Source organism: Lucilia sericata, unplaced genomic scaffold (genome assembly GCF_015586225.1).
Source record: "Lucilia sericata isolate MDLA Ls3-8-SP2 unplaced genomic scaffold, ASM1558622v1 Contig001373F_arrow, whole genome shotgun sequence".
In the NCBI taxonomy this organism is placed as follows: Eukaryota; Metazoa; Arthropoda; class Insecta; order Diptera; family Calliphoridae; genus Lucilia; species Lucilia sericata.
In genome coordinates this window covers 53,038-74,059 of record NW_023995315.1, presented here as the reverse complement: position 1 = coordinate 74,059, position 21,022 = coordinate 53,038, and the positions used below count along the sequence as shown (strand labels likewise).

The 21,022-nt window shown below is 30.4% G+C and overlaps 1 protein-coding gene across 1 annotated transcript in view; it reads right to left on the bottom strand.

The window, feature by feature from the left end:
- The window catches only part of LOC119611140 (structural maintenance of chromosomes protein 3-like), a 42,916-nt gene extending 22,576 nt beyond the window's left edge, over nucleotides 1-20,340 (bottom strand). Inside the window, exons 1-2 of the mRNA XM_037966620.1 lie at nucleotides 20,245-20,340; nucleotides 20,077-20,191 (exon numbers count right to left, since the gene is read on the bottom strand). Coding sequence (XP_037822548.1) covers nucleotides 20,077-20,191; nucleotides 20,245-20,259 — 130 coding nt within the window. The 5' untranslated portion in view covers nucleotides 20,260-20,340. The remainder of the gene's footprint in view (nucleotides 1-20,076; nucleotides 20,192-20,244) is intronic.
- Nucleotides 20,341-21,022: the final 682 nt, after the last annotated feature.

Below are 21,022 nucleotides of genomic sequence, written 5' to 3'. Positions count from 1 at the left end.
GCAGCATCAATTTCGGGGCCATAGATAACATTAGCGTTTGGGATTTGTATTAATGATGAACCGAAGGGATTTGCAACAGTGGGTTTAACAGCAGAAGGTATACAGCTCATTTTCACGAGAATTATTTTTAAACGCGCGAGAAGTATTTTTATTTCAGCTCTTAATTTTTTATGTTCATTTCATAAGCGATAACTATGTATTTTGATTTTTTTTAATTCATCTCACATGAGTAGAATTTGAGTAAAACTCACATACAAAAAATGTGTGCGGCAAAACCGGTTTTACGACGGTGTTAAAAACAAAAAATATATAAAAAATGTACATGTGTGTGAGGTCGTAAAAAACGAAAAAGATGAGCGTGCGTGTGTGCATGCTTGTGCGAAGAAATATGTCTTTGACTTTATATACAATATTATAAAACTCCCGAGAAATTAATTTGTAAATGAAATGTATTTTCCGTTCTATAAATTTAAATATTTCTCTTGAGATTTGTATTTAAACTCAGCAGAAAAAAAATAAATCAATTTTAACGCACTCCTTACTCTGCTTTGAGTATGCTATTTGTAGTGACTTTTTTACGTCTCTTAACTTTTAACTATGTTTTCATTTGTATGGAAATATTTGATTTAAAAAGCAAAAAATATGTATTCGCATTTTTAGATGTGATTAAGATGTCGTTCGTAAAGTATGACATCTATTATTTTTTGCTGGGTTGTTATAGTTATTTTATTGGTTGAACGTTATTCCGGTATAATTTCATTGGTTGTGATTATATAACACACGCATATAGATAAATGTCTATGAAATTTGTATGAAAAATTGCACAGGGCAAAACATTTTTAGCCCTGAGACCAAGGCATACTATTTTTAAGGTTTGAATTTCGATTAAAAAAGGTAAGTCAAACATGATACGAAAACCTGCTTTGATAGAAAAATTCTAATGTCAGATTCGAATTTTGCGTAGCAAACCTTCCTTTAACTTTTTATACAGCATACATATTTCGTATGTTCCTCAAGAATTCTGACTAAAATCTGAATAGTGAGGAAATATAGTGTATCCGAAAAATTCGATAATTTCACTTTGAAATATCTGTTAAAAAATAAAACAAATCAAAGTGGGAATACAAACGGAAATATTTAGTTCTCCTGATTGTAAAATATAAGTGGGTTCTGACGGTCAGATACACAGTCACTTTAAGTGAGGATAAATTAAATTCTCTATTAGGTCGAGAAGTTAAAATACTTTTCTTGTAACTCACTCGGCAAAAAAGCTTTATAAATGAAAAGTCACGGGTCCTAAAAATTATTTTTTTATCATTTAAAATAATATGATTTTTTTAGAACATTAACTTTACAAATCGAACTGAAACATTTTTATTTAAAAATGGATGACTATATTTATCCAAATTTTGAAAAGTTATAAAAAACACTATAATATTTCATTCGAATCTCTATTTTTTACCTACATTTGGTCCAAAATTACGCCCGGTATTCAAAAAAAGGCGGACCAAGGTATGGTAAATTTTGTATCACTAAATTTTTAAATGCCTATAACTCGGATATTATAAGAGATAAGTAGTATGTCCAAGCATAGTCGAGCGCTTTCAGAAAATATAAAAATCTTTGTATTTGGGTGAAAAACAAAAAAATGGCACGAGTTTAAAAATTTTACATGTCGTAGGTACCCTATTTTGAGCCGCCACAGCGCCCTCCCTGGGGCATCTGCAGGGTTCATCTTCAAAACTTAAACTCGAATACTCCTTGGCTACGCTCACGCCAAATTTTATCCCGATCGGATCAGCCGTTTAGAAATGACAGATTTATTTCCAAAAAATTCCGATTCTGCCCCACTGTGCAGCGCTTAATGGATCTGGCGTTCTTTGTGATATACGGGCGATGCATTTAAGAGAGACTTTATAGCAGGGTGTACATTAGAGGTGTCTAAGAAATATCAATTTTGCTCAGATGGGTCTTATTTGTTCATTAGTGTCTAAAACTAACAGGTATAATTTTAGCCAAATCGGAAAACGGGAAACCGTGCTGGAAATCTATTGAAAAGTGTAAAATTGGAAAAATAATACGACTTTTTTTAAATCCTTCAAAAATTGTGCCATTACAATTTTAATTTCTTATAATTAAAATTATAGTTTCTTATAATAATCGTATCTTCTTAAGAAAATTAATTTTCCAACAAGGTATAAAATATTAAAATCGATCGACAAATAATAGACATTTTCTTTTCACAAATGTGAGGCAAAAATTTCAAAATAATTCTTATTTTACTCGTTTGTTTGTGTAGATATTTTTGTTTACTTCACTTCTGCATGCAAAACAATGCAAAAAATGCATGACTTTTATAATAAATGGCTTGGGAAATTGTCAATAACTTTATTGTTTTATACCTCGATGTATATATTATTTTCTCTAGAAGATAAGATTTGGACGAAATTTTAAGAAAAGATAACTTAAATGTCACAATTTTTTAAATCGATTTCCGGCATGGAACTTACACCATTAAGTTTTAAACAATAATAAATATAATAAGACCAATCTGAGCAAAATCGATATTTTCTGGACACCTCTAGTGTACATCCAATTCATTCTTTATAATGTTTTCTATGTCTCTTAACAGTAAAATATTGACTATTTTATTTATGCCATCCAATTTGTTTAAATTGATGTTCAGCCTGATCCACGATCTGACACAAATTCTGTAATCGTCTCAGTTTCATGTTGATATTTTGATAGAAACTGATGTTGTGCAAATAAAACTATGTTGGGTCCATCTCGATTTTGTAATTTTCTACTTTTCACCTCGTCGCCAATTTTGTAACTGAATAAACAACGATTCCATGTATTTAAATTCTTATATTATTATATTATTTCTTATAAATATTGTTGGTAAAAAGCGTGCACACGTAAACTATAGTAAAATTTAACATTTTCGCAATTTCGCACAAGAAAACAATTTTATGTAAAGATCTTTAATATACCTAGATTTTGATTAGAATTTAACGTCTTTTGTTTGCATTTATGTCATTTCATTTTCTTTTCTGCCTGTTTAAGTACAAATCGATTATTTGCGGTATTTTTCCTCTAAGTGTAAATCCTAATGATTTACTACTTTAGTTTACATCTTTGATGGAAAACTATTATTAATTCAACGAGTAAACCGCTAACTGTATTTAAACTTTGTTAGCCTCCATACTTAGAAATAAGTAGTTGTTTATCATTCGTCATATAGAAGCCTTAAAGAGCACTTCCTGTTGTGCATACATGCTTAAGGTAATAAATAAATAAAGGAAGACAAATCTTCTCCTTTTATAAAACTAACTAGCTATACCCAGTGTGCTTCGCTACCCTCATCGTCATGGAATAAAATAAATATCATTATTGTAAATGTATATATATCTGCAATATCAAAAATTCCCCTTTTAGAGAACTCTTTAAGTTTGATTTTATGATTCTAGTCTCAATATTACAGAAAATTAAAAAAAAAACAGTTGAAGAACTAAAAAGTACCAGACAGTGCCTTTTTATATATTTTCATTAAATCAGGATGACGCATGTTTAATTTTCAAACAGAAACCAAAAAAATCGCTTAAAGATTTTTATACAATCAGGAAGCTACATGTCCAATTTTATGTTTTTAGGTTCAATATTATAGAAAATTCGAAAAGTATTAGTAAAAGAATAAAAAAGTACCAGAGTATCCTTTTTAAATTTTCGTTCAATTGGGATACTGCGTGTTTAATTTTATGTTTATATATTAAATAATTTAGAAAGCTCTAAAAGTACCAGTACCAGTGAAGTACGAAAAAGTACCAAAAAACCTATTTTATTTAATTTCATGTTCCTAAGTTCAATATTATAGAAAATTCAAAAAGTACCAGAAAATATTCCAGTTTAAATTTTCATTCACTCAAGTCCCTGATTGCTTTTATAGATTCTAATTAACTCCGGCTCCACATGCTTAATTTCATGTTTCTTGGATCAATATTATAAAAAACAAAAAATGTACCTTTTAAAGAACGAAAAAGTACCAAAAAGTCCCCTTTTATAAGTCCTCACTTAATCCGAGCTCTACATGCTTAATTTCACGTTTCTAGGTTCAATATTATACAAAAATCCAAAAAGTACCTTTTGAAGAACGAAAAAGTTCCAAAAAGTCTCCTTTTATATGTTCTCACTTAATCCAGGCTCTACATGCTTAATTTCATTTTTCTAGGTTAAATCTTATAGAAAACTCAAAAAGTACCTTTTGTAGAACGAAAAAGTACCAAAAAGTCCGCTTTTATAGATTCTCATTTACTACGGGCTCTACATGATTAATTTCATTTTTCTAGGTTCAATATTATAGAAAATTCAAAAAGTACCAGTCGAAGGACGAAAAAGTTCCAAAAAGTCCCCTTTTATAGATTCTCATTTACTCCGGGCTCTACATGCTTAATTTCACGTTTCTAGGTTCCATATTATACAAAAATCCAAAAAGTACCTTTTAAAGAACGAAAAAGTACCAAAAGGTCCCTATTTATAGGTTCTCACTTAATCCAGGCTCTACATAGTTATTTTCATGTTTCTAGGTTCAATATTATAGGAAATTCAAAAAGTACCTTTTGAAGAACGAAACAGTACCAAAAAGACCCGTTTTATAGATTCTCATTTACTCCGGGCTCTACATGCTTAATTTCATGTTTCTAGGTTCAATATTATACAAAAATCCAAAAAATACCTTTTGAAGAACGAAAAAGTACCAAAAGTCCCCTTTTATAGGTTCTCACTTAATCCATCCTCTACATACTTAATTTCATGTTTCTAGGTTCAATATTATAGGAAATTCAAAAAGTACCTTTTGAAGAACGAAAAAGTACCAAAAAGTGCCCTTTTATAGATTCTCATTTACTCCGGTCTCTACATGCTTAATTTCATTTTTCTATGTTAATTTTTATAGAAAACTCAAAAAGTACCTTTTGTAGAACGAAAAAGTACCAAAAAGTCCGCTTTTATAGATTCTCATTTACTACGGGCTCTACATGCTTAATTTCATTTTTCTAGGTTAAATTTTATAGAAAACTCAAAAAGTACCTTTTGTAGAACGAAAAAGTACCAAAAAGTCCGCTTTTATAGATTCTCATTTACTCCGGGCTCTACATGCTTAATTTCATGTTTCTAGGTTAAATTTTATAGAAAACTCAAAAAGTACCAGTCGAAGGACGAAAAAGTACAAAAAAGTTCCCTTTTATAGATTCTCACTTACTCCGGGCTCTACATGCTTAATTACATGCTTCTAGGTTTAATTTTAAAGAAAACTCAAAAAAATACCTGTGTAGAACGAAAAAGTACGAATTATTTATTATTAATTTCATGTTTCGATTTCAATATCAAAGAAAACTCAAAAAGTACCAGATGGAGAATAAAAAAATACCAAAAAATATCACTTGGTACCGGGGTTCCAAGTAACACCTCATTAGCATATTTAGTGTTTCTAAATCTAAAAATTTTATCTAAAATGGATCATTGTTTTTGAATAAAATCAAATTTCCCGTTTTTACCCCTTTTGGTACTTTTTTTCTACCCATTAACGAAATAAAAATTCTATTCCAAAATGTTGCAGCATCGTAGTGGGAGCCCGTTATTATGTATTTATATGTATAAGTTAATAAACCAAAATCAATGTTTTATGAAAAAAGTACCAAAAATAGGTACAATTTTCACCCCTTAAACATCCGAATATCCAAAAAGTAATAAATTTATATTTTTATTTTTTCGTCAAGTTATGAAGGAGTCAAAAATATTGTTTGAATGTTCACTGGTTTAAAAGATACATGGGGTGCAAAAAAAGTACCAAAATACAGTTTTTACCCGTTTATTCCCTAAAGGGGCCGTAATTGAAAAAAGTACCAGACACCTGTCCGCTTATTTTTTAAATGAACGACGATAAGCTTTAAACTATTTTTGTATCTTTTCTAGTTTAGGAGATATGAGGTTACCGATTTTACCCGTTTTTTTTCCCTTTTTTACCCCCTAAACATTCGAATTTCCAAAAATCCCGTCTTAGTGGATCTATTTGGTGGGAGACCAACCCCCTGTCCAAATTTCAGCTCTTTAGCTTTTACCGTTTAGGCTGTGCGATGATGAATCAGTCAATCAGTCTGTCAGTCAGTCAGTAACGTTAGAATTTTATATAAAACTAATAATTCTTTGTGTTTTATTCTTTTTGTGCATTTACACTGAACCAAATCGGATTGACGCCGAAACATTGGTCGCTTCGAACCGAATAATTACATGCTCTTTTCGAACCGAGGATAAAACACTAAGAAGGACACACTCCAACGCATGAAAGGAAGACGCCTTGCCAAGGAATTAATAAGCGCCCTTTTGTTGGAGATTTGTTTAAGCCTTAATTTAAATAAGGTTAGTAAATTGATATTAAAGTGATTGTGTCAAAAGGAAAAAAGTATATAAACATACATAAATACATAGTATGTATATACGTGTGTGTGTTTTATAAAGAAAAAAGCAAAGAAAACAACAAGTGTCTATTGTCAAAAAAAGGGAATTAATAATTTATTGTGAATTAATTTTAATCCCTATTTAATACATCCTTGCGCGATTATATTTTATACAGTTTATTGTGATATACGGGCGATGCATTTAAGAGAGACTTTATAGCAGGGTGTACATTAGAGGTGTCTAAGAAATATCAATTTTGCTCAGATGGGTCTTATTTTGTTCATTAGTGCCTAAAACTAACAGGTATAATTTTAGCCAAATCGGAAAACGGGAAACCGTGCTAGAAATCTATTGAAAAGTGTAAAATTGGAAAAATAATACGACTTTTTTTAAATTCTTCAAAAATTGTGCCATTACAATTTTAATTTCTTATAATTAAAATTATAGTTTCTTATAATAATCGTATCTTCTTAAGAAAATTAATTTTCCAACAAGGTATAAAATATTAAAATCGATCGACAAATAATAGACATTTTCTTTTCACAAATGTGAGGCAAAAATTTCAAAATAATTCTTATTTTACTCGTTTGTTTGTGTAGATATTTTTGTTTACTTCACTTCTGCATGCAAAACAATGCAAAAAATGCATGACTTTTATAATAAATGGCTTGGGAAATTGTCAATAACTTTATTGTTTTATACCTCGATGTATACATTATTTTCTCTAGAAGATAAGATTTGGACGAAATTTTAAGAAAAGATAACTTAAATGTCACAATTTTTTAAATCGATTTCCGGCATGGAACTTACACCATTAAGTTTTAAACAATAATAAATATAATAAGACCAATCTGAGCAAAATCGATATTTTCTGGACACCTCTAGTGTACATCCAATTCATTCTTTATAATGTTTTCTATGTCTCTTAACAGTAAAATATTGACTATTTTATTTATGCCATCCAATTTGTTTAAATTGATGTTCAGCCTGATCCACGATCTGACACAAATTCTGTAATCGTCTCAGTTTCATGTTGATATTTTGATAGAAACTGATGTTGTGCAAATAAAACTATGTTGGGTCCATCTCGATTTTGTAATTTTCTACTTTTCACCTCGTCGCCAATTTTGTAACTGAATAAACAACGATTCCATGTATTTAAATTCTTATATTATTATATTATTTCTTATAAATATTGTTGGTAAAAAGCGTGCACACGTAAACTATAGTAAAATTTAACATTTTCGCAATTTCGCACAAGAAAACAATTTTATGTAAAGATCTTTAATATACCTAGATTTTGATTAGAATTTAACGTCTTTTGTTTGCATTTATGTCATTTCATTTTCTTTTCTGCCTGTTTAAGTACAAATCGATTATTTGCGGTATTTTTCCTCTAAGTGTAAATCCTAATGATTTACTACTTTAGTTTACATCTTTGATGGAAAACTATTATTAATTCAACGAGTAAACCGCTAACTGTATTTAAACTTTGTTAGCCTCCATACTTAGAAATAAGTAGTTGTTTATCATTCGTCATATAGAAGCCTTAAAGAGCACTTCTTGTTGTGCATACATGCTTAAGGTAATAAATAAATAAAGGAAGACAAATCTTCTCCTTTTATAAAACTAACTAGCTATACCCAGTGTGCTTCGCTACCCTCATCGTCATGGAATAAAATAAATATCATTATTGTAAATGTATATATATCTGCAATATCAAAAATTCCCCTTTTAGAGAACTCTTTAAGTTTGATTTTATGATTCTAGTCTCAATATTACAGAAAATTAAAAAAAAAAAAAACAGTTGAAGAACTAAAAAGTACCAGACAGTGCCTTTTTATATATTTTCATTAAATCAGGATGACGCATGTTTAATTTTCAACCAGAAACCAAAAAAATCGCTTAAAGATTTTTATACAATCAGGAAGCTACATGTCCAATTTTATGTTTTTAGGTTCAATATTATAGAAAATTCGAAAAGTATTAGTAAAAGAATAAAAAAGTACCAGAGTATCCTTTTTAAATTTTCGTTCAATTGGGATACTGCGTGTTTAATTTTATGTTTATATATTAAATAATTTAGAAAGCTCTAAAAGTACCAGTACCAGTGAAGTACGAAAAAGTACCAAAAAACCTATTTTATTTAATTTCATGTTCCTAAGTTCAATATAATAGAAAATTCAAAAAGTACCAGAAAATATTCCAGTTTAAATTTTCATTCACTCAAGTCCCTGATTGCTTTTATAGATTCTAATTAACTCCGGCTCCACATGCTTAATTTCATGTTTCTTGGATCAATATTATAAAAAACAAAAAATGTACCTTTTAAAGAACGAAAAAGTACCAAAATGTCCCCTTTTATAGGTCCTCACTTAATCCGGGCTCTACATGCTTAATTTCACGTTTCTAGGTTCAATATTATACAAAAATCCAAAAAGTACCTTTTGAAGAACGAAAAAGTTCCAAAAAGTCTCCTTTTATATGTTCTCACTTAATCCAGGCTCTACATGCTTAATTTCATTTTTCTAGGTTAAATCTTATAGAAAACTCAAAAAGTACCTTTTGTAGAACGAAAAAGTACCAAAAAGTCCGCTTTTATAGATTCTCATTTACTACGGGCTCTACATGATTAATTTCATTTTTCTAGGTTCAATATTATAGAAAATTCAAAAAGTACCAGTCGAAGGACGAAAAAGTACCAAAAAGTCCCCTTTTATAGATTCTCATTTACTCCGGGCTCTTAATCCAGGCTCTACATGATTAATTTCATTTTTCTAGGTTCAATATTATAGAAAATTCAAAAAGTACCAGTCGAAGGACGAAAAAGTACCAAAAAGTCCCCTTTTATAGATTCTCATTTACTCCGGGCTCTACATGCTTAATTTCACGTTTCTAGGTTCCATATTATACAAAAATCTAAAAAGTACCTTTTAAAGAACGAAAAAGTACCAAAATGTCCCTTTTTATAGGTTCTCACTTAATCCAGGCTCTACATAGTTATTTTCATGTTTCTAGGTTCAATATTATAGGAAATTCAAAAAGTACCTTTTGAAGAACGAAACAGTACCAAAAAGACCCGTTTTATAGATTCTCATTTACTCCGGGCTCTACATGCTTAATTTCATGTTACTAGGTTAAATTTTATAGAAAACTCAAAAAGTACCATTCGAAGGAAGAAAAAAGTACCAAAAAGTCCCCTTTTATAGATTCTCATTTACTCCGGGCTCTACATGCTTAATTTCATGTTTCTAGGTTAAATTTTATAGAAAACTCAAAAAGTACCTTTTGTAGAACGAAACAGTACCAAAAAGTCTCCTTTTATAGATTCTCATTTACTCCGGGCTCTACATGCTTAATTTCATGTTTCTAGGTTCAATATTATACAAAAATCCAAAAAATACCTTTTGAAGAACGAAAAAGTACCAAAAGTCCCCTTTTATAGGTTCTCACTTAATCCATTCTCTACATACTTAATTTCATGTTTCTAGGTTCAATATTATAGGAAATTCAAAAAGTACCTTTTGAAGAACGAAAAAGTACCAAAAAGTGCCCTTTTATAGATTCTCATTTACTCCGGTTTCTACATGCTTAATTTCATTTTTCTATGTTAATTTTTATAGAAAACTCAAAAAGTACCTTTTGTAGAACGAAAAAGTACCAAAAAGTCCGCTTTTATAGATTCTCATTTACTACGGGCTCTACATGCTTAATTTCATTTTTCTAGGTTAAATTTTATAGAAAACTCAAAAAGTACCTTTTGTAGAACGAAAAAGTACCAAAAAGTCCGCTTTTATAGATTCTCATTTACTCCGGGCTCTACATGCTTAATTTCATGTTTCTAGGTTCAATATTATAGAAAATTCAAAAAGTACCTTTTGAAGAACGAAAAAGTACCAAAAAGTCCCATTTTATAGATTCTCATTTACTCCGAGCTCTACATGCTTAATTTCATGTTTCTAGGTTTAATTTTAAAGAATACTCAAAAAAGTACCTGTGTAGAACGAAAAAGTAGCGAAAAGTCCCTTTTTTATTAATTTCATGTTTCTATTTCAATATCATAGAAAACTCAAAAAGGACCAGTTGGAGAATGAAAAGTACCAAAAAATATCACTTGGTACCGGGGTTCCAAATAACACCCCATTGGATATTTAGTGTTTCTAAATTTAAAAATTTTATCTAAATTGGATCATTGTGGTTGAATAAAATCAAATTTCTCGTTTTTACCCCTTTTGGTACTTTTTTCCTCCCCATTAACGAAATAAAAATTCTATTCCAAAATGTTGCAGCATCGTAGTGGGAGCCCGTTATTATGTATTTATATGTATAAGTTAATAAACCAAAATCAATGTTTTATGAAAAAAGTACCAAAAATAGGTACAATTTTCACCCCTTAAACATCCGAATATCCAAAAAGTAATAAATTTATATTTTTATTTTTTCGTCAAGTTATGAAGGAGTCAAAAATATTGTTTGAATGTTCACTGGTTTAAAAGATACATGGGGTGCAAAAAAAGTACCAAAATACAGTTTTTACCCGTTTATTCCCTAAAGGGGCCGTAATTGAAAAAGGTACCAGACACTTGTCCGCTTATTTTTTAAATGAACGACGATAAGCTTTAAACTATTTTTGTATCTTTTCTAGTTTAGGAGATATGAGGTTACCGATTTTACCCGTTGTTTCCCTTTTTTACGCCCTAAACATTCGAATTTCCAAAAATCCCGTCTTAGTGGATCTATTTGGTGGGAGACCAACCCCCTGTCCAAATTTCAGCTCTTTAGCTTTTACCGTTTAGGCTGTGCGATGATGAATCAGTCAATCAGTCTGTCAGTCAGTCAGTAACGTTAGAATTTTATATAAAACTAATAATTCTTTGTGTTTTATTCTTTTTGTGCATTTACACTGAACCAAATCGGATTGACGCCGAAACATTGGTCGCTTCGAACCGAATAATTACATGCTCTTTTCGAACCGAGGATAAAACACTAAGAAGGACATACTCCATCGCATGAAAGGAAGACGCCTTGCCAAGGAATTAATAAGCGCCCTTTTGTTGGAGATTTGTTTAAGCCTTAATTTAAATAAGGTTAGTAAATTGATATTAAAGTGATTGTGTCAAAAGGAAAAAAGTATATAAACATACATAAATACATAGTATGTATATACGTGTGTGTGTTTTATAAAGAAAAAAGCAAAGAAAACAACAAGTGTCTATTGTCAAAAAAAGGGAATTAATAATTTATTGTGAATTAATTTTAATCCCTATTTAATACATCCTTGCGCGATTATATTTTATACAGTACCTGTTGACAGATAGTGATCGGTACTTTTATAATCAAGGCTGCGTTTGTTTACATTGGACAACAGCCATAATTGATAATTAAAAATTGCATTTGTTTTTCGGCAAATTAATAAAAAATTAACTTTCACTATTTAAAGAAAATTATTTTGGTGTTAATTTTTGAGTGAAATAAATAGTGATTAAAATAATTAGTGTATGCATTTAATGCAAGTGTTTGTACACCTAATTCAATATTAGTAATTGTGTTGCGAAAGTAAAATTCTTCTTCTTCCTTCTTTTACTAATTTATTGTTAGTTACCCTACGGTCGGTCAATTTGACTTTTAAATAGTTTGTTGGGAAAGTTATAATACAAATTATATTTTTTGTGATTTTTGTACGCTGCTTTCTATTTTTATAGTATTTTACCTAAATTAATCCAATCTTAAAATTGTGAAAAATGCCTTTGACAGCCCTCGAACGTTTCACTCGTGCTTCAGACGCCGTTATAAAATTTGAGGCAAACTTTAATAATATACGCGAGGAAGAACATCACGTGTACTACTTCGAAGTTTTAGAAAGTGAATTGAAGATGTGTTGGGAAAAGGTGAAAATTACTCTCGATAAGTGTTTAGACGATCTTGAATCTTCTGAAGACGTAGAGCCAGAAGATATTCAAGTGGCTGAAAGTAAATTCCAGAGTACCCTTAATGTTTATGCGCGATGTTCAAAGTCGATAAAAATTAAGATTGATGAATTGGAAGCAAAGACTAAGCCTAAAGTTTCCCCTCATCCAAACAATGATTCAAATTTTGATAATGTTAGTCATAATTTACCTCTTCCGCCATGTGATACGGACATCTTCAACGGCGATTATCTCTCATGGCCTACATTTAGGGATCTTTTTACTGCCTTATATATTACTAACAGTCGGCTTAGTAATATCGAGCGATTATGTTATTTAGTAAAAAGAACAGATAACGAAGCGAGAGAAATTGTGTCTAAATGTCCGTTGACTAATGCTGGGTTTGATATAGCGTGGAAAAGTTTGAAAAATACGTACGAAAATCCTCGAATGCTAGTTAATAATCAGTTAAAGTGTTTGTTTGGTTTAGAGACAATAACAGAAGAGACTAGTTCCTCTTTGAAAAGGTTACAGCGCGGAATCAATGGATTTTTAACTGCTATGTCGATATATGAGATTCCCACTCAAAATTGGGATCCAATTATCGTTTTTATTTGCATACAAAGACTGCCCTCTCAGACAGTGACACTATGGGAACAAAGTGTTAAGGACAAAACTGCCTTATCTTTATGGAAAGATTTGGACATGTTTTTGACCGAAAGAATCCAAACGTTAGATTGCATACGCGATCTTAAGAGTTCCAATACTGATAAGGAAGGCATTGAACGCAAGGAAAAGACACATGTTTTGAATACAAGTCCTACGAATGCTTGTGTTTTATGTAAAAACCCGGGTCATTTACTTCGTTTTTGCCGTCAGTTTGATAGAATGTCTATTCCTGAGAGATTTAGAACGGTTAAAAAATTTCATTGCTGCATAAATTGTCTAGCTAACTCACATGAAGTTAATGATTGTTTAAGTGAACATCGTTGTTCTATTTGTAATAAGCGGCACCATACTTCACTACATCGGGATTCTTCAGCTTCGCAAAACTCTAGAAATGCACTTCCTGAGTCATTAGATGACAACTCTTCTTTGGTTTTACGAACATACAATCACACTCCTAATGACCAACGACCTACTAATACGTCAACTGCATTAGTAGAAAGACCGACTACGTCAGGCGCTATTGTTGAACGACAAGTATTTCAAACCAGTCAAAACTATTCTATTCCTTCGGGTACTTTGACTAATTCATTAGATGACAATTCTAGTGTGGTTCTACGACCCACTAATCCAACTCCTAATGACCAACGACCCACTTTGTCAGGTACTGGAAGACCTACTACGACAGACACCATTACTGAACAACAAGTATTCCATACTCGTAGAAATCATTCTGTTCTATTGGGTACAGCAACTGTCGACTTGATACACAATGATTGTAGATATCAAGTTAGAGCTTTAATTGACCCTGCTTCAGAATGTACTATTATTTCTGAAAAGTTGAGGAAAAGATTCAAAATTCCAACCATTTCCGAAGCAGTGAAGTTTTCGGGCGTAAATGAGGAATTTTCGGCCATTTCGACGAAGACTTGTAATTTGATAATAGGTTCTAGTACTGATTCATCATTTTTATTAAACACTTCGGCATCTGTTTTGCCAAGCATATCAGGAAATCTGCCTTCGGTTTCGGTTAATGCCGACAAATTACCAAATCTTCATTTGGCAGATTCGAATCCTTTCGGAAACAGACCTGTAGAAATATTATTAGGAGCTGATGTATACCCCCAGCTTATTTTACCCGGAATTAGGAAAAAAGTACTCGGATCATTATTGGCTCAAAATACAGTATTTGGTTGGATATTAACCGGTCCTGTAAATAGTATTAATTCATCTCCTACGAAGGAAAGATATAGACAACTAAAAATAGCTACATTCCAACATGGAATCGTAATGAACCCAAATGATGTAGGAACTAGTTAGTTTATCAATCTGTAATAGAACCGCTATTAATTAAAATGTTTGTAAATCATTATTTTTCATTTTGTCTACGACAAGGCACTACGTGCAAACACTTATTGTAACCTTTTACGAGGTAATATTTAAATATAGATAATTCGAGATTTACGTCTATCCCTAACGCTGTATTAATAGAATCGTAAAATATGGAAAGAAGAATTTTTAAGTAATGTTACTATTGATCGCTTTGTATGGCAGACTTGTTGTTTCGAATTCCTAAATGATCACTATATATCAATTTACTTTACTAACCTTTTCCTAAATTTTTTTTTTAATTCAGCAAGAGTCCTTAGTGATTCAACCGGAGTCTCATCATGGCTCAACCAGAGTCTCTTAATGGCTCAACCAGAGTCTCATCATGGCTCAACCAGAGTCTCATCATGGCTCAACCAGAGTCTCATCATGGCTCAAACGGGTCCATAATGACCCAAGTAGAAAAAACTGGAGTCTGATCATGGCTCATTTTAATTTGGAAAAAACAGTCCACGAGAGTCCTTAATGACTCGTCATTTATTTAGTTACAACACCTTAAGTGTTGCAAGGGGGCCGGCAATGTTTAAGTACAAATCGATTATTTGCGGTATTTTTCCTCTAAGTGTAAATCCTAATGATTTACTACTTTAGTTTACATCTTTGATGGAAAACTATTATTAATTCAACGAGTAAACCGCTAACTGTATTTAAACTTTGTTAGCCTCCATACTTAGAAATAAGTAGTTGTTTATCATTCGTCATATAGAAGCCTTAAAGAGCACTTCTTGTTGTGCATACATGCTTAAGGTAATAAATAAATAAAGGAAGACAAATCTTCTCCTTTTGTAAAACTAATAATTTTTTGTGTTTTATTCTTTTTGTGCATTTACACTGAACCAAATCGGATTGACGCCGAAACACTGCCTATATAGAGCAAAAATATTTAAGCCTTATAGATAAGAACTATGTATTCAAACATTTTTAACAAATTTATTTTATTTTATTATTCGACGATACTTATATCAGGATAATAATTTAAAGTTTAAATCATTACTGTACAACTGTAACCTTAAACTCGGTTCAGATTTATTAACCTCTGAGTCATCATAAATTCTAGGAAGAAATCCTCTTAATTAAAACATACGTAGGTATAGTTTCCAGAAAAATTTCAGTCAAATAGGAACTTAGTAGGTATAGAAATGTCAAAAATTTTACATAATTACCCAGTCGAATTTTGAGTTAACTTAAAACTAACTCATCGTTAACAACAAATTAGTCGTAGGTGAATCAAAATGTAAGCATTTAGCTTATAAATGTTATGTCATAGTTTTTAAATGTTATGTCATAGGAACAAGTCAGTATTCACTCACTTTACATCAGTTTCAGCTAACCTCATGATGAGTTGGCTTCTGGTATATAATTAAAGGGGCAGCTTTGCAATATTCTTTTATTTCCATATTATTTTTTAACCAATTTTTTACTGATTTATGTAATTAATATCTTATATTTGAAAATATGTAATTATATTCTATTGTAATCATTTGAGATACCTGTAGTAGCTCTAATTTCACCTTCGTGAGAAGTGTATATACACTCCCGCTCACTTAAATAGGTTCACTGTTTTGTTTACATTCAAATAAATTAATAATTGGTTATATTAAAATTGTAATTAATACCATGATGTCTTATATATCACTAGATAGACAAACATTAGTGCAATACTTAATAACCGATTTTTAATAATTTTTTTCTAAAATACTACGTTTTTGAACACTATTTTTTTGGCTCATTTGAATAGGTTCGTCATCTTTAACTGACAAAAACAACAACAAATTGCATTTTTCATGAAACTTTTTTATTTTATAAACATTTTACAAGGTTTTAAAAAAGATTTACTAACCCAGCAAAATATTTGCTTACAAATTAACTAGAAAAATCACCATTACTCATCGAGTAAAGTGCTTACAATTCTACTAGAAAAAGTACTTATTTTTGTTTGAGATGTTCCAAAAGTAAGTCAATATTATTTGGTTGGAAATAAGTTGTTTTTTAGTAGAGTTATTTATAGAATATTTATGAAAAAATAAAAATATAAAGTCGACACAGACTGGGGTTGAACTCAGTACCTTCCGTCTACCAGTTGAATGCTACTCTTACTACACCACTGCTTTGTTGTTATATTGTGCGTCAAATAATAGTTTTCACACACAAATACTATTTTATCTGTTTGTCTAAAAATATACATTTGATATCGTGTGCACAAAAAAAGGAACAAAACAGAAAAACTAACTGTTTTATTTTTGTTTGTTTCTTTATTTTGATTTATTTTAGACTTTGCCTACAAAGTAAGTCATTAATGAAGTACTTAATGGTAATCATTGTAAGCAAAGATTTTGCTGGGAAGGAACATATCCGCCGTTACTTGATATAACTCCGAAAATTCGAGATGATAAAGAGTTATAAAGATTCTTAAGTAATGGCAAGGAAATTTCGGTCCAAGCCTTTTTAGTTCTTTCAATTTAGTCTTCTTTTATGTCAAACTGTCTGCCCGACCTATACACATTACGAGAAAGAATACCCGAAACCTTTTCAATAATAAATAGGTGAGAAGATTATGGAGGCCACTCCAAAATTTTTACATTCTGGCTTCAAATCCACCCTTTTACAGCCCTGGCGGCATGGATCGGGGCATTATATTTTTAAAATATCCACGGCAATGTTTCAAAGATATCCGAAAATGTAAAAAAGCGGTTTCCAGTATGGCATTACAATTATTACTAGATGAAAGAAATTTAAGCTCACATGTTTCATAATATGAAATTGCCCCCCACTACATCCTCAACAGCTATGCAAACGACTCAGGTAGAGCTCTTCCTTTCAAAAATCATAAAAATAATGATTATATCGATCTGGACCTTCTAAATTAAACATTTTTTCATCCGAAAAAACAAGATGTTGATATAGCTTATTATAACCATATATTCATGTGCAAACTGAAGAGGATTTCTCTTTACGAGTGGCAATTGGAGTGGCTTTTATTAATTTTTTTATATTTCTAAAGCCTTGGCCCTTCTTATAATTCGTTTTACTGTAGCTAGGCTTGCTGTAACATCCACTTTTTCTCTAATTTTTGCTACAGAATCACTTGACTTGGAGGCAAATTTTTTGAAATCTATTCTGTCTGCTTTTGATTTGACTCTATATGTAGTTCCATTTATGTTTTCTTAATGTTCAAACTGTTTTCCTATAAAATTGCGAATAACATTCTGAATTTGCCCAATTTTTTTGCTAAATTCCTGTGATTTTGGACAGTTTCCAAAAACGCTTGAATTTTGTCATTTTATTCTTTAGTTAATGGATTACCGCAACCTATTTGTTAAAAAATATATCGTCTACATTCACAGACACTAGAATATGAATGGATTTTACTCACAGCCACCAGTAAACTGATTTTATTCTGATTGAACCTAATCAAGTGAGCCAAAACAATATAACTAAAAAACGTAGTATGTTAGAAAAAAAATTATTAAAAATCCGCTATTAGGTATTGCGCTAAGTTTTGTCTCACTAGTGATACCTAAGACATCATGTTATTATTTAAAATTTTAATATTACTAATTAGTCCATTATTTTTTGGAAAAAAATAATTTGAATATAAACAAAACAGTGAACCTTTAAGTGAGCGGGAGTGTAAGTATATAAGTTTGTCATTCTGTTTGTAATTTGCACAATATAATTTTCTGATTTTATAAAGTATATATATTAGATCTACTCACAAAAATGGTGCTTGAATTACCCCCCTCAAAATATTCGCTGTTATATAATATGAAGTTTCCCAAAATATTTTGGGTTCAGTGTTGTCCGGTCGTGAGCTGAACAGTTTTCAAGAAAATATCCTATGTGGGACACGATTTTTCATGTTCAATTCAACATTTTACCCATCTTCAAATAATCTTTTTTTTTTGTTTTATAATGGTTCCCAAAATATTTCTAGTCTATCGGTGGCCGTTCGTGAGCTGGACCGGTTACAAAAAGTCTCCTTTTAGTTATTTCTTCAATTTTCCAGTTTTTTTCTAAACAAAATATACAAGATGTGGTATCATTTGAAAGGTTTTGAGAAGCCATGTCTAGTAGTGTGCAAAATTTTCAAAATTTTGCATTCAATTTATTTATATTAAAGAAAAACCTAAAAATTTTAAATTTTTTGGAATATGAAAATTATGAACAGACGGTCATTTATCTTTAATACATCATTGGACGCAGCTTTAAAACCCCTTTCAAACGATACCCCATGTTGGATATATTGTTTCAAAACAAAACTAAAATTTAAAAAAATAATTCAATAATACCTTTTTTAAATTTGGTCCAACTCACGAATGGTCATTGCTAGATTTAAAATATTTTGGGAATCATCACAAAACAAATCAAGTTAAATTTTGAGAGGGGTAACAAAATCACGTTTTTGCTTTCCATACAAATCATCTAATCATGATGCATCCTGGGTTTTATATACATATACATATGTATGTAATAGGGTGATCGCCTCGGTTTTTCAACCGGTTTTAAAACCGGTTTTTTCTGCTTTACCAGTGTCGGTTTTTTCTAAATGTTGATTTTTCGAATATCGAATAACCCGGTTTTTTTACTTTTTAAAAACCGGTTTCGAATACTTTTATTTGCTTTGTATTCAAAGATTACTTAAATTAATTTTTGAAGTAGATAATAATACAGCCCGTCTAAATTTTAAAAATATTGGGGTACAGGAACTAGAGTATATTTTTCTAAAGCACCTTTGGTTAAACTTTTTTGATTTTATTAATTAATTAACAAATTTTATTTGTAAAATTGATTGGAATAACTGCTTGATAAAATTTTACCAATCTTAAGATTATATTCCTATAACAACAATTGACTTTGAAAATTGCCTAAGCAGGGATTTTAGAATAAGCTAGTATTACAAAGTTCCTTATGTTTAACAGAAGTGTCCCACTTTTTTCCTAATTTTTTATATTAAAGAAATAATGTAAATCAGACGACTAGATCTAAAGTTATAATCTTTTAAACTGTTAAAAATCAGTTCGGGCCATGTTTTATTAATCAAATTTAAACATAAACGTTAATTTTTTCAAATTAAAATAGATTTTTTATTTATAATGAAAAACCGGTTAACCGGTTTTTTCTGAATTTGAAAAATATCAACCGGTTTTTTTCAAATGTCAACTATTCGAACTATTCGAAAACCGGTTTTTGGAAAATGTCGAATAATCGATCACCCTAGTATGTAAGTATATGTATTCTGAATCCTTATAGATAACAGAGTCGACTAAGCCATGTCCGTTCGTGTGTATGTTGAACTCAATTTTCAGAAGACCCCAGATATCTTCGAAAAAAATCATGTTTAAAAAGAGCAAAATCGTCCATAATTAACAGAGATATGAGCAAAAATCCGTGACAGCCTCTAAAAATTTCATCAAAATAGAGAATTTTTGGATGCTTAGACAAAAAAAGCAACATTGGTTATTATTGCTTTACGTATTTTGTGGTTTTTTTCGTTCAGAATGTTTTTTGTTTTATTTTGATATTGCAAAAGTAAAGTTAGTCGGGAAATATAAAACAAAAATTTTATAAAATTATTTTTTAAGGTATATAAGATATGGCAAAGGCGAATGAATACACATAGAAACCATCTTCTAATATCAATTTTAATACATTAATAACATACCGTAAAAAAAATTGCTTTTACCGGATCCGTTCCTTCCAACCACAACATTATGTCTTTTATCAAAGGGTTCAACTACTGTTTGATCCTTATAGCTCTTAAAACCTTGTATAATAATCTAAAAAACAATATGTTAATTAAAAGCATTGGAATATTAAAAATTTTTGTTACTTGTTTAATATGCATCTTTTTTAATTCACACTATAAACTTTTCCATTTGTACACAAATCAGAGACCTGCGCCGATCTAATCTGACGGCGGCGGCGGCCTATGTAGAAAAGTTTCAGCGGCGGCTTTAAGTCGGCTGTGAGCCGAATAAATTTGCTATATTGCAAAATGCATAAAATTTAAAAGTAAACGTTTTTAGTATTTACGTATCCGATTAAAAAACAGATATTATTGAAGTTCTTTTAGTTTTGTGATATGAAAAGGAAAACATCAGGCCAATCAAAAATAATGCTCATAATACTAACATAATTCAAAAAACGTCTTTTCGAGAAAAATGAAAGAATGTTTTAAAACTTTTTAAATGTTTCATGATATTTTACCATTTTAACAAATTTTAAATGTATCAAATTTTCTCATTTGAATTTAAACTAAATTTTTACTTATCGAATACAATGTCTAAAAGCATCAGTTTTATTTTTTAGAAATTTTTAGCTATTTTTGAAAACAGTTATACATATTTATATAAAGAATTGGAATGCATAATTTGTAGTACTCAGTTTAAAAACACGAATTTCCAAAAACACATATTTTAAATTTTCAGTAAACAATATAAAAAGGTAATAATTATACCCTTCACCTTCGTGAGAAGGGTATATATAAGTTTGTCATTCCGTTTGTAATTTCTATAATATAATTTTCCGACCCCATAAAGTATATATATTCTGGATCCTTATAGGTAGCGGAGTTGATTAAGCTATGTCCGTCTGTCTGTCCGTCTGTG